The 13,884-nt window shown below is 40.2% G+C and overlaps 1 protein-coding gene across 1 annotated transcript in view; it reads right to left on the reverse strand.

Moving 5' to 3' along the window:
- Positions 1-8,628: 8,628 nt before the first annotated feature.
- Positions 8,629-13,884, reverse strand: part of HELLS (helicase, lymphoid specific) — a 30,183-nt gene continuing 24,927 nt past the window's right edge. Inside the window, exons 18-22 of the mRNA XM_080641743.1 lie at positions 13,573-13,689; positions 13,078-13,237; positions 11,131-11,227; positions 10,972-11,048; positions 8,629-9,217 (exon numbers count right to left, since the gene is read on the reverse strand). Of these exons, the coding sequence (XP_080497869.1) occupies positions 9,123-9,217; positions 10,972-11,048; positions 11,131-11,227; positions 13,078-13,237; positions 13,573-13,689 (546 nt within the window). The 3' untranslated portion in view covers positions 8,629-9,122. The remainder of the gene's footprint in view (positions 9,218-10,971; positions 11,049-11,130; positions 11,228-13,077; positions 13,238-13,572; positions 13,690-13,884) is intronic.

Raw genomic sequence — 13,884 nt, forward strand, 5'->3', positions numbered from 1 at the left:
CTCCCTGTCCCTTTCCTCTCTGTAAAAAATCAATAAAATATATTTAAAACAAAACAAAACAAAAAACAAAAAAACTGTGACCTCTTGGTTCATAGGCCAATTTCCAACCACTGAACCACACCAGCTGGGCGGAAATGAAAGCCTTTTGAAGGACCATACTAACAGCATAGCTAGCTAAACATAAACTAGGGAACAACTCATTCACCTTGAATCCCCAAATTGCATTGCTTATTAAGTAAATTTATACACATTTTAACATCAAACTCTACCCCCACCAAAAAATAAAAACACTGAAAAGAGACATTACTAATTTTCATTTTTCCAGTGGAGAAAGGAAAACTCAGAACGGGACACCCATCTAGTGTCACACAGCTCCTAAGTCACAAAACTGGGATTGGAAACTACATTTTCCAGTGCCCATTGTGGTGCCCTATGGCTGCCGCAAGAACGATTTTAGGAAAATAAAACCAACACCCCCCAGAACATTAGTTTCCCTGAGTGTGCACCCCACTGACGGTTCACAAAGTAACAGACTTCATGTTAAATGGAAGACCTTATCTGACTCCAAGCATTAAAGGCCTTAGATTCTCAAGAGAAGAAATAAAAGACAGAGGTTCTCCCTCCCCCTCTCTCCACTGCCGCAGATCACTGCAGAGGTGAAAATGCTCAGGTAACAGGGAAGAACACACGTCAGAGAATTTAGGGGGAGGCTTGAAAAGCCCGTCACGTCCCACTGGCCTCCAGCCACAGTGTTTTCTGACACGTTGTTGGCCTGTCATTGTCGCCAGTAATGGAATGACACGTGCACAGCAAGGAGGGGAGGTTTTAGACAGGACCACAGGCAGGGACTCTGGAAGACAGAAGAAAGGGAATTCCTTGAACAGACTCACAGCACAAACCAGCATAACGTGCAGACCTCGTCAAGGGGAACATTTAGTGATCATGAGGAGCCAGATGTCAGTGGGATGGCCTACATTATCAGATCACCAACAGTAATGCTGTACAAAGACATATCCCGTAAAGACACCATCATATTTGTCCTAACTTGATTAGTGCAGCTACTTCTAAGCTCTTTTTGTAAGGAAAATTAAGACGTGTCAAGGCCCCATTCACATGATGTTTTATCCCTCATGTTAACAGGGAGACTGACAATTTACAGAATTTTCACTTCCATCTCATCTCTTTCGATACACTCCATCCCCTTTGCCGAAGGGAAAGTTATGCCTATTTGAATGAAGAGGCGCTGGCCTCGACATTTCAGCACCTTGGCCAAGGACACGACGTCCTGCACGCTTGCTCACCAGTCAATATTCGGGTCAAGCGAGTTCCCCAGCATTTGCTGAGTGTGGACTGTGTCTGCTCCAGTATTCCGTGGCTTACCTTAATCAGTGACTAGCAAGTAAACACCAACTGAGTCAATATTGCGGCCACTCAGGCTGACTGAACAGGGGTCCGAAGAGTTTAGTTTTGTAACCTCCTGAACTTGAGTGAGTTCAGGTCTTGGCAAGCCCTCTATGTGGGACTAAGAGCAGCCAGTGTTTGCTTCCTGACGCACACAGCTCTGGACTTGACACGCACTGTGCTACCAAACCTTGGATGAAACGAACTCAGTGGCTCTATTTTCACACGACCACATCCGTCTTTGAGAAATCCCTTACTTTCTGACACAGCCATCACCTTGTACTCCTGCCCCAGCTCTCTAATTGGCCATTTCTCCAGAGAACCCTGGTTCCTAGTTTAAAATGTGGCTTAGGCCCTAACTGGTTTGGCTCAGTGGGTAGAACGTCAGCCTGCGGACAGAAGGGTCCCAGGTTCGATTCCAGTCAAGGGCATGTATGTACCTTGGTTGCGGGCACATCCCCAGTAGGAGGTGTGCAGGAGGCAGCTGATCGATGTCTCTCTCTCATCGATGTTTCTAACTCTCTATCCCTCTCCCTTCCTCCCTGTAAAAAAATCAATAAAATATATTTAAAAAAAATAAAATGTGGTTTAGAAGCGAAGACCTGTGCACTAGGAGTGCTCACCGCTATGGGGGTCACAGCTACCGGGCTTCTCAGGGAACAGGACTAGGGGATATATGCATGTGTGTGTATGCACACAGGCATGTAGAGATATAATGTGTGTAGTGCACATATGCATTTACTTACTTGATCAATTCCCCTATGGAACCAACCTTCTATTTCTGTTACCGCCCGCCCCACCACCAGGTGAGGATATTCTTGTGCTACAATAATCACCCCAGGCCACCCCTCCTTGTGGAGGCCACCCTTACCCTGATGAGGCCCCGGTACTCCATGCCAGACTGCCCCGGGTATGGACACCGTTTGGCCTCTGGCATTCTACCCTGGGGCACCCATCTTACCCTGCTCGGCCTCTGCTCCCCAGGTCAAGGTGCCACCCTCATGGGGCCACTCTCGTCAGCATGAGTGAACTTGAACTCCCCAAACCAAGCAGCTTCTCCCAGTTGTCCTTGTAGGTGCCCACCTCACCTCTGCTGGATTGTGACACCCCAGGCCTGACTGCCTGTCCGTGAGGGTGCCCTCTTCCCTCTCCTTGACTCGAAGTCCGATTGCGAGGCAGCCTCATCCTCTGTATCAGTACCCTCCTCTCTTCACTCAAGCTCTGACACCCCAATAAATAACAAATAAGTAAATCTCAACCATAAAAGTCTCAACCATAAAAACAAAACAATTTAAAATGGATATACAATCGATGTTTCTCTCATTCAGATTTCTCTCTCTCCCTCTCCCTTCCTCTCCATCTCTAAAAAAACAATAAAAAATTTGCCCTAGCCAGTGTGGCTCAGTTGGTTGAGCATTGAGATCACCAGTTCAAATTCTGGTCAGGGCACATGCCCAGGTTGTGGGCTCTATTCCCAGTAAGGGGGGGGGGTGCAGGAGGCAGCCGATTAATGTCTCTCTCTCTCTCCCCCTCTCTCTCTCTCCCTATCTCCCTCTCTCTCCCCCTCTCTCTTTCTCCCTCCCTCACTCCCTCTCTCTTTTCCTCTTTCTCTAAAAATTCAATAAAATTATATGTAAAATGGACATGAGTCTTGAAAAGACAATTCACAAAGAAATAAAAGCACAAGGAGCACATGCAGAAGTGATCAGCACTACACCCCAGAGGGACACTAATGAAAAGAATGAGATACCATTCGTACCTGTGAAAAAGACTGCATTTTAAAAGACTGAAAACAACAGGAATAGGCAATGCTGTGGAGAAACTATAGCTCCCATACTCTGCAGGGGAGAATATAAAAATATTACACCCACTTTGGAAAGGATAGGTAAACTTGACATCTATGTGACATTTGGGGACCACAGGATAAGTGACAGAGGACAGAAGCATCTGCCTCCTAGTCTAGTGGGGCCAGCTGGCCTGACCATCCTGGGCAACCCAGGAGGGCAAGTTCTGGGGTTTAGGGTTCAACACCAGTTCCCCCTCAGCTTCAGTTTCAACATTTGTGCACGGCTCCCAGCTTCCCAAGACAGAGTCCCCTTTCTTGTACTGTGAGCTTGGCATGCATGACCCTCAAAATCTCCCAGGAGTGTGGCTTTTCAATTGTGGTTTAAGTTGTACATGGGGAACGTTTGGCAGAATCCACGGCGTTCACTGCACATGCTCAGGGAAAAGGAAATTAGCCAGCCTGTACGCAGTTCATACGATGTTCATATCAAGCATTCCCATTTTCAGAGCTCTAAAACATTCTGTACTAAAATTTCTTATTTTTATTGTTCTCACTTCTTTGTGTTCCTTTTCAATTTCTAAAATTTTTAGCTGCAGTATTGTTTGATTCATTTTCAAATGCTTATCCTAAGTCTTCTTAAAGTATTAAATGGTATGAATTGTCTTCATTGAATAATGTTATCTTTTTATTCAACATGTTATTAATGTATCCACTGTTAGTATTTTTAAAGGATTGTGTAATACTGACTTTGGTACCTTCTTTGATCCAAAGATTATTGGGGAAGAGTTCAAACTTTCCCAAGCAGTGGTTCTAATTACATCACAATTTGTTTTTAATTATCTCAAATGGGATTATAGGAAATTATCTCTCTTACGCCATAAACTTTTTTTCAAGACATTAGGATCCTTTGTAGTTCAAAATGGTGAATTTTATTTTTCTTTAAATTTATTATATTTAAATTCTTTATTGTTTAAAGTATTACATGAGTCTCCTTCCCCTGCCCCCCATTGACCTCTCCCCAGCTACCCCCCCCCCCAGTATATGCCCCCCACCCACTGTCTTTGTCCATTGGCATGCTCATATGCATGCATACAAGTCCTTTGGTTGATCTCTTACCCCCTCACCCCCCGCCTTCCCTCATAGTTCAAAATGGTGAATTTTAATTCATATTACATGCTATGGACATTTTTTCACCATTTTAAATTTCATCACTCCTCTATTCTAGTTTGACAGGGGTTTTAACCGCCTGCTGAGTCAACAGAACACTAAGCGTGAACCTCCAGGAAGAGCAAATGATGTCTTTCTCTCGTTCCTACCGTCCTTCACTCATTTATTCCTCCCACAAACATGGGTCCCTAATCCTGACCAGGCCCTATCCTGGGTTCTGGTCACTCACCCCTACTTAGTGAGCCCAGTTGTTAAAAGAAGGGGTGTGACCCCACATGGGCAATTGCGGGGGGGGGGGGGGGGGGGCGGGGGCGGGGTTCATTCCAGGCTGAGAATAATGTGCACTGAGTAATTGGTGGGCCTTCTGGGACCACAGAGAGCAAAGTGTACTGAGTAATTGGTGGGCCTTCTGGGACCACAGAGAGCAAAGTGTAAGTAGAGAAAAGAAAGCGCCAAGGGCAGGGTTAAGGGTGTGTGAGTTCTTTAATGCTTTGGTGCTGTCCACGCAACCCTCCGTGGCTTGGTCTATTTGGTTAATCCCTTCCAACCCTCCCGCCCCCCCCCCCCTTCCCTCTGAGAGTCATCTGTTCCATGCCTCTGATTCTATTTTATTCACCAATTTATTTTGTTCATTAGATTGCTTATTTTTATTTTTAGATTCAGTTGTTGATATGTATTTGTTGCCATTTTATTGTTCATGTTTTTTTTATCTCTTCTTCTTAAAGAATACCCTTCAACATTTCATATAATACTGGTTTGGTGGTGATGAACTCCTTTAGCTTTTTCTTGTTTGTGAAACTTTATCTGACCTTCAATTCTAAATGAGAGTTTTGCTGGGTAATCTTGGTTACAGGTGCTTGCTATTCAACACTTTGAATATTTTTTGCCACTCCCTTCTGGCCTGCAAAGTTTCTGTTAAGAAATCAGCTGACAGTCGTATTGGTGCTCCCTTGTAGGTAACTAACTGCTTTTCTCTTGCTACTTTTAAGATTCTGTCTTTAGCCCTTGACATTTTAATTATGATGTGTCTTGGTGTGGTCCTCTTTGGTTCCTCTTGTTTGGGACTCTCTGTGCTTCCTGGACATGTAAGTCTATTTCTTTCACCAGGTATGGGAAGTTTTCTGTCATTATTTCTTCAAATAGGTTTTCAATATCTTGCTCTCTCTCATCTCCTTCTGGCACCCACACAATACGAATGTTGGTATGCTTGAAGTTGTCCCAGAGGCTCCTTGCTCTATCTTCATATTTCTGGCTTTTTTCTTTTTGCTCTTCTAATTGGGTTTTTGCTTCCTCATTGTTAATTCTTGGACTTCTCAACTTTACTGTTGAATCCCTGTAAATTATTGTTAGTGTATGCTTTTTTTTCTGACTGGTCCTTTTCCATGTCTTTGACTTTCTAAGATCCTTGAGTAACCTTATAACCAGGGTTTTGAACTCTGTATCCAAGTTTGCTTGCTTCCATTTCTTTCATTTGTGACATGTTTGTTTCCCCATCTTGGTTGCTTGTTTGTTTCTATGTATTAGATAGAGCTGCTATGTCTCAAAATTGGTTCAGTGGCCTTGTGTAGTAGGTGTGCTGTAGGGCCCAGTGGTTTAGCCTCCCCCTTCACGAGCTGGGCACTCTAGGTGCACCCCTCTGTGCAGTTTTGTTGCAGTTGAGCCTTGATTGCTGTTGGTGTCACTGGGAGGAAATGACCTCCAGGCCAATTGGCTGTGAGGACCAGCTGCAACTATACTGGAAGAGCTGTTGTCAAGAGACATTTCTATGGTGCAGAACTTGCTTCAGTGCTGAGTCTGCCCCTTGAGTGTGTTGCTTATGGGTGTGTAGAGTTGTAATCTGATATGGTCTGATGCTGTCCACTGGGTGCACTGGCTCTTGGGTCTCCAGGGAGGTGCAAAGCCAGCCACTGCCTGTGGCCACCTGGCAGGAGCTAGAGAGAGATCTGCAGATTCCTCCTTCTTGTATCAGGTTAGAAAGTACCCAGACTGGGCTCAGCTGTGAAGCAAGGCAGGCTGGTGATAGTGCTGGGTCTTGGGCCTTTTATTGATAGATTTGGGGCACCCTGACCCAGCTGCAGCTTGAGAGATTTTAGCAAAGTCTGAAGCCTGAGCAAGGACAGGCCATTCATATGCAAAAGCTGTTGCACACAGGCTGGGTAGGGCTGTAAACCGGATGCAATGACCCCCTCAAGCATCTCCATTGGGGAGAAAGCCACCCCCAAACTCCTGCCCGGATGCCAGACAATCCAGTTCCTCCTCATATGTGTTTAGGTTCCCCAGAGCCTCACCCTGATACTGGAGCTCAGAGGAAGTGGGACCTGGTTAGTTCAGTTCATGTGCAGGCCCTTTAAGAGGAACAGCTGTGTCACTAGCAGCCTCCATGTCACTGAGCCCCAATCCCTGCTGGTTTTTAAAGCCCCTAGTTAAGGAGATTTCTCTTTCCAGCTCTGGGAGCCTGGTGTAAGATGGGACCCCTTACAGGTGGCCTCCACAGAGACTATCTCTCTCCAGATTAAAAAAGCAGCACACACACACCTGGCCAGTGTGGCTCAGTGGTTGAGTATGGACCTATGAACTAGGAGGTCACATGCCTGGGTTAAAAGCTTGATCCCCAGTTGGGGCATGCAGGAGGCAGCAAATCAATGATTCTCTCTCCCTCTTCCTTAAAATAAAAAAAGCACATGTGGATGCTGTTCAGCCTCCTACCACTCTGTGCCTTCTTTACTCCTATAGTTGTAAGACTTCCACTCAGCCAGCTTTCAGGCAGTTCTGATGGTTGTCCTGTATTTTAGTTGTAATTTTGTGAGAGGGGGGCGAGTATAGGTGTTTACCTACATCACCATCTTGGTTCTCTGTAGTTTTACATGACAAAATTTGTATGCTTAAAAAACTTTATTGTTCCTTCACCTTTAAATATTATAGATGCTCTAAAATTCTAGGTTGGAATTTGTTTTGCTCAAGCCCTTTGAAAATTTGCTGTTTTATTTCACTGTTAAAACATCTGCTAACTGATCTTTGTTCCTTTGTAAGTAATCCAGTCTTAGCCTTTGTTACCTGTAATGCACCCAGGTTAGTTTTCATCTTTTCTGTATAGCACTTGGTAAACTAATCCACCATGAGGTCTTTCCTTAATTCTAGGAGTATTTATCCAGTGTGTACACTTGGTTCTTGTTAATTCATTCTTGTTTCATGTTCCCAACATGCTTAGTGAACAGAACAGATTAAGACTGAACAGGCGCTCAATTCTGTGATTATGAGGCTGGATAAGATTAAATAACTAAGAAATGCTGGGAAACATCAAGTAAAATGAGGTCATAGAGGTCACTGGAACGGGTCCAGGGGGAAAAAAGTGGAAAAGGAGAAAAAAGAAAAAGTGCACATAGACAACATTTCAAGGAGTTTGCTATAAAAGAAATGAGGTGCTTCTTTGGTTCTAGCTAGGACAGACAATACATGCATAGTAATAAGAAAGGATGATACATGGGCAGGTACTGGCAGACTTATAGAGATGCAGTGGTGGCAACTTTCAAAAGTTCTTTTCTGATTGTTTTTATCTTAGTGTCAGCATGGGCAAGGCTAGAAATCTGAGGACAGAGGTGAACCTACTACCACATTCTCACTTGGAGAGTAAAGACTTAGAACTACTAAGCAACCAACTATGGTTCTGATGATCAGTCTAACTGTGATTGGTAAAAAAAAAAGCCCACAAACAAAAGCCTGTGCTGTAGTCTGTTATTTTCTTTGACTTCATATTTTCTCAAAACAGGGTTTCTCTGGGATTCCTAATTCCACTACCTTAAGGTGGAGATAATCTGATCTACATTTAAAGATACACGGCAACAATAACATTTTCCCATGAAAGAATTTACACAGTAATGTATGGTTCAGGGAGCATTCAAGATTTCTCTTCCTCATAGTTTATGGCTCTGTATGTATATCAGGCTATTACATTATGCTCCTCTACTAAAAATCTTGCATTATTTATATTCCTAGGTCTTATTTTTTTTTCTTCTGATACTACTCCCACCTCCAATTACTATAGATTTTAAGGGTCTCATCTCTCTTTGTTATATTCTTATTTTGAATGATATATTGCAAAACTTCCAGTTTCTGCTCTTTTATCCAGAGTCTCCTCTGCATTAACCCAATAGCAGTTGAAATCTTTATATGACATATATGTATAATCTTAATGACGAAAGCCAAGTCAGGTAAATAATGTTGAATCACATTCCATGTTAAGACTTTGCTATTATTTCACCTGAGCCATTCTTTTTGAAAAAATAATTTAATGAGATCATCTGAAAATGAATATTTATTTGGTAAACATTTTATAGAAATAGACCCTAAAAATCAAACAATTTTTTATTTAAATGGAAAGCACAATCCCAATCTTTCCCCCATTAAAAGCCTACTCCATAAATGAAGTACCAAAAACCCAGAAACTGTACTGCTAAAGAGGGGAAATGAGGGAGAAAGACATTAAACTTCCATAGGAAGACTGTATATCTCTGGCAGTGGCTAAGTACACATCAGGCTGTACCCAAGGGCACTACTGAGTCTGAAAACTTAACTGGAAATCTAAACTTAATACTTCCTTGTTCTTAATAAGGCTCAGAAAATTACCACCTATCAGTTATGCAATGTTACATTATGTAAACTGATATAATGATATAAATCAAAAAGTAAAGTAGGCATTCTGGATTTTAACACCAATATAGGTAAATCTGTAGATGTAAATAAGAATTTAAAAAGATTCTTTAGCTCCAATTTAAAACAAACATTCAGAACTGGAATCTTCAGAGTTTTCTAGTATCTTGAAAATTCCCATCTTCTCTTTAATTGGTTCTGAGGCATTCATTTGATCTAAGAGAAAAATATTAGAACATGTATTCTTTAAAACGTGTTAAGAACCTAAAGAGGAATATTTAAAAAGATGTCCAATATGTTGCTATGAGATGAGTCACCTGTTGAAAAATTTGGAACACATAGAAATATGGGCCCTTTATTCTTTTTTAAAAAATATTTATTTTATTGATTTTCCACAGAGAGGAAGGGAGAGAGCCAGAAACATCGATGATAGAGAAACATTGATCAGCTGCCTCCTGCACACCTCCCACTGGGGATGTGCCCGCAACCAAGGTACATGCCCCTGACCAGAATCGAACCTGGGACCCCGCCGTCCGCAGCTCTATCCACTGAGCTAATCTGGCCAGGGCTGGGCCCTTTATTCTTAATTAAGTTTATTATTCTCTTATTACAAATAGAACTGGACTCCAGGGGACACACAACACAAACTGAAACATTAGTTTGCTAATTAAAATAACTTCTGCTAAATTTAAGATATCCAGAGAAATAAACAGAATATCTATTTGAATTGTGTCCTCAGAGATGTATGTTAAAAAAAGTGCCCTAGCTGGTTTGCCTCAGTCAATAGAGCGTTGGAAAGTGGTCTGGAAGGTCCTGGGTTGGATTCCAGTCAAGGGCACAATGCTCAGGTTGCAGGCTCAATTCCTGCAACCTAGGGGGTGTGCAGGAGGCAGCTGATTGATGTTTCTCATCATTGATATTTCTATCTCTATGAAATCGATAACATATTAAAAAAATAATTCTAGCCAATAAAGAAATGGTAGGAAAAAAACCCCCGCAGTTTTGCTATCCTTAAGGAAATATAGGTTCAAAATAATCAGCAATGGATGCTAAAACCACCATTAGGTTAAATAAAAGGTTGACAGAAAACTACAGACTGAATCTACTCATCAATGTTAGCTCATTGAAAATAAACTCGGATATTTTGTGCCTCCTGGTATGATTTAAAATATGAGAACAAAGAAAGCACTGGTATTCCTAAGATATGGAACCTGGATGCAATTATTCATACACAACTCTTTACACAAGCTATTTACCACTTTACAGAAAATATGGAGATTGAAAAAAGTCAGAGGACAGCCCAAGGAGTGTGGGAGGAATATAGGTCATTTTATAGAACAAATAACACGTTTCTCCAACAAATTAATGACATTAAAAAAACAAAAGTGAGGAGGGTGTTATAGAAATAATGGGACATAACAATCAATGAAATGTATCCTGATTCAAACTGTAAAAAGATTTGAGACAACTGGGGAAATCTGGATATGGGTGCCAATTCTCTTTTTTTTTTTTAATATATTTTATTGATTTTTCACAGAGAGGAAGAGAGAGAGATAGAAAGTTAGAAACATCGATGAGAGAGAGACATCGATCAGCTGCCTCCTGCACGCCCCCTACTGGGGATGTGCCCGCAACCCAGGTACATGCCCTTGACCGGAATCGAACCTGGGACCCTTCAGTCCGCAGGCCGATGCTCTATCCACTGAGCCAAACCGGTTAGGGCAGTGCCAATTCTCTTAAATGTAATAATGATATAATGGCTGTTTGAGAACATGTTCTTCTTAGTAAATGATGCATGAGAAAGATGTAGATAAAATTTCATAATTTAAAGATTCTGACAAAGAATAGCAATGAGTGTTATGAACTATTGAGGATGAATGAATTATATATAGAGCTACATTATACTATTCTCCCTGGTTATGTGTATGTTTTGAAGTTTCCATGAAAATAAAAGCATAAGAGATATTTACCAATGAGATCACTTCGATCTAACAACAATTCTAGATCTTCATCACTGATGACCTTTTCTCTTGATCCTTTTACTTCCCTATAATAGAAAGCAAAAATTTTTATCTATATGATAAGTCAAAACCATGAATTACATTTTTCTCAACAACAACAAATCATACCTCTCATAATCTCTAGATTTTAACAATTCCATTAATTCCTTAGGGTCTAGGAAACTCTTAGATGGATTTAATCCAGATCGACCACCTTTGAAATGATCTAGAAAAAGTATAAGAAATTCAAAATTGTTTTTAAAACCAAAATACATTACAAAGCAATTAGAGTGGCTTACATTAAAGAATACAGGTAAGACCAAATGTTGGTAAAAAAGGAAAGCAACTGAAATTCTTGGGAAAAGTTTGGTAGTTTCCTAAGGTAAATGTATACCTATCCTAAGACCCAGAACAAATAAATGCATATGTCCACAAATACCTGTCCAAATACCAGATTTTTTTTTAGAGAAAATATCTTTATGACCTTGGGGTAGGCAATGAATTTTTTAAAATATACTTTTATGGACTTCATAGAGGAAGGGAGAGGGAGATAGAAACATAAACGATGAGAGAGAATCATTGATTGGCTTCCTCCTGGGATGCCCTCTACTGGGGCTCGAGCCCAGGCATCTGCCCTTGACCACAATCAAACCTAGGACCCTTCAGTCCCCAGGCTGACACTCTCCCCACTGAGCCAAACCAGCTAGGGCCAAATATCTGATTTTTATGAATAAGAATCAACAATTGGAAATAACTCAAACACCAATCAACAGAAAAATGGGTAAACGAACTATTCAGAAATTATTTAAACAAATACCAAACTTCTAATACATACACAGCACAGATGAATTTCAAAATATTATATTGAGCAAAAGTAGGTAAGTACATAGTCAAAGAATGCAGTAGGAAACCTTCTTGAACATGGAAATATCAGTGACTTTGACCTAGACTAGAGGATTGCTACTTGAGTATAGACATGTCAAAATTCATCACTGTATACTCAAACTCTGTATGTATATTATACCTCAATAAAACAGTCAATATTTATTAAACTAATTTCAAATTGTTTAAATTTTAATCTTTCAAAGTACTGAAAACAGAACTTAGAAAAATAAAACTATAAACTTAACTAAATTCCTAAAGTAGCACAAGCAAAAATTTTTAAATTTGTACAAAATTTTGTTAAGTGAGGACTTATCTGTATTTGCAAGTAGGAAAGTAGCATAATATAAACTGATAGTAATTTTCAACATTTCTTTAGGCTTCACAACTAATAGGTAATTTTCTATGTTTCTTAAGGTCAAGTCATTTATTCAAATATAATTTTATATTGAATGAATTTCTCCAAGGAATCTCAAGGAACAGAACAAAGAATGCCAATGTCTCACTAGCTTCATTTTCCCTACTCCTCAAAATCTTTTCTAGATTAAAAAACACTATTTTTAAAAATACTGTAATTAAAAGTATGAAAAGGGCATGGTGGAGTCAAATATTTTTTGAACTAGCAGTTCAACAAAATAAATTGATTTCTTTATAGCACTACTTCAATATACTTTTAACATTCTAGAATTTAATATATTAAACTTGCAAGAAGAGGCTTGCAAGTTTCTTAATTCTTTCGACAAACAAAACTCTTATTAAGAATTAAGTATCAGTGCTCGGCTGATGTGATCCACGAACCAGGAGGTCAGGACACATGCCTGGGTTGCTGGCTCGATCCCCTGTAGGGGGTAGTGGGAATCAATGATTCTCTCATCATTGATATTCTCTCTTCCTGAAATCAATACAAATTTACAAGAAAAAAAAAAAAGAATAAGCATCAACATCATTTCAAATCCCTCTGACATTTCAGATAGGCACTTTGAAATTATCCTTTTGTTCCTCATCTAGAAACTCACTAATGTTTTCCTTTTATGTCTATGGTCACTAACTTAGGTCTTTACAGCTTCAAATTTCCTTCTGCCTGTTTAATAAATCGTGCACTAACCAAGCTCACTCATTTCTTTTACAAAGAAAATAGCACAAATCCACAACACACAACAACTGAAGCAAAAAATACTAGAAAGTGGTATTTACTTTTGTGGATGATCAACTTCTCCAATTTTCTTTTAGCAGCTGCTCTTTCCACAATTTTCTGATCAACAGTGTTTGCTGTAACAAGACGATATACAACAACTGGCTTTGTCTGACCAATTCTATGACATCTATCCTGGGCCTGAAGATCAGACTGGGGGTTCTTAAAAGAAAAATAACATTGAACAATGTGAGGTTGATATTATTTAAATTTATACGAAAATGTGAGGTTGATATTTAAATTTATACTATGTGTGGATGAAGTCAACATGCATGATCTAATCAAAAACTTTTAAATAGTGCCTTAATTTAGACTTCTACAATGGCTTAATTGATAGAGCATGTTCAAGCTTTCACACACAGGACACCTGATTAAATTATTTACTTAAAATGGATACCTTTTCAAAACAGATAAATGAAACTGCAAAGCATACAATGAAAGATTTTAAAAATTCAGAATGTAATGATAATAAGCACATTATTATACTTGCAACTTACCCAATCACTATCATAAATGATAACTGTATCTGCTGCAGTCAAATTAATGCCCAGGCCACCAGCTCGTGTACTCACTAAAAAGATAAACACCTCTGGATCTGTGTTAAAGTTGTGCATCTAAAAGCAAAAAAGGATGTGAACACAGGAGTTAAGAAACAAACCTCTGTCTGGAAAGAGGTTAGGGTGCTGCATGTGCAGCAGCCATCTCACAGCCATGTGTTTACCAGGAAAGGTAGTGGGAGGTCAGTGGTAGGCTCTGAAACTGGGTATGAGTTCTTCAGCATCCAAAGGGCGTTTGATGAGAGGTAAATA

This window comes from Plecotus auritus, assembly GCF_963455305.1.
Source record: "Plecotus auritus genome assembly, chromosome: 9".
NCBI classification, from domain to species: domain Eukaryota; kingdom Metazoa; phylum Chordata; class Mammalia; order Chiroptera; family Vespertilionidae; genus Plecotus; species Plecotus auritus.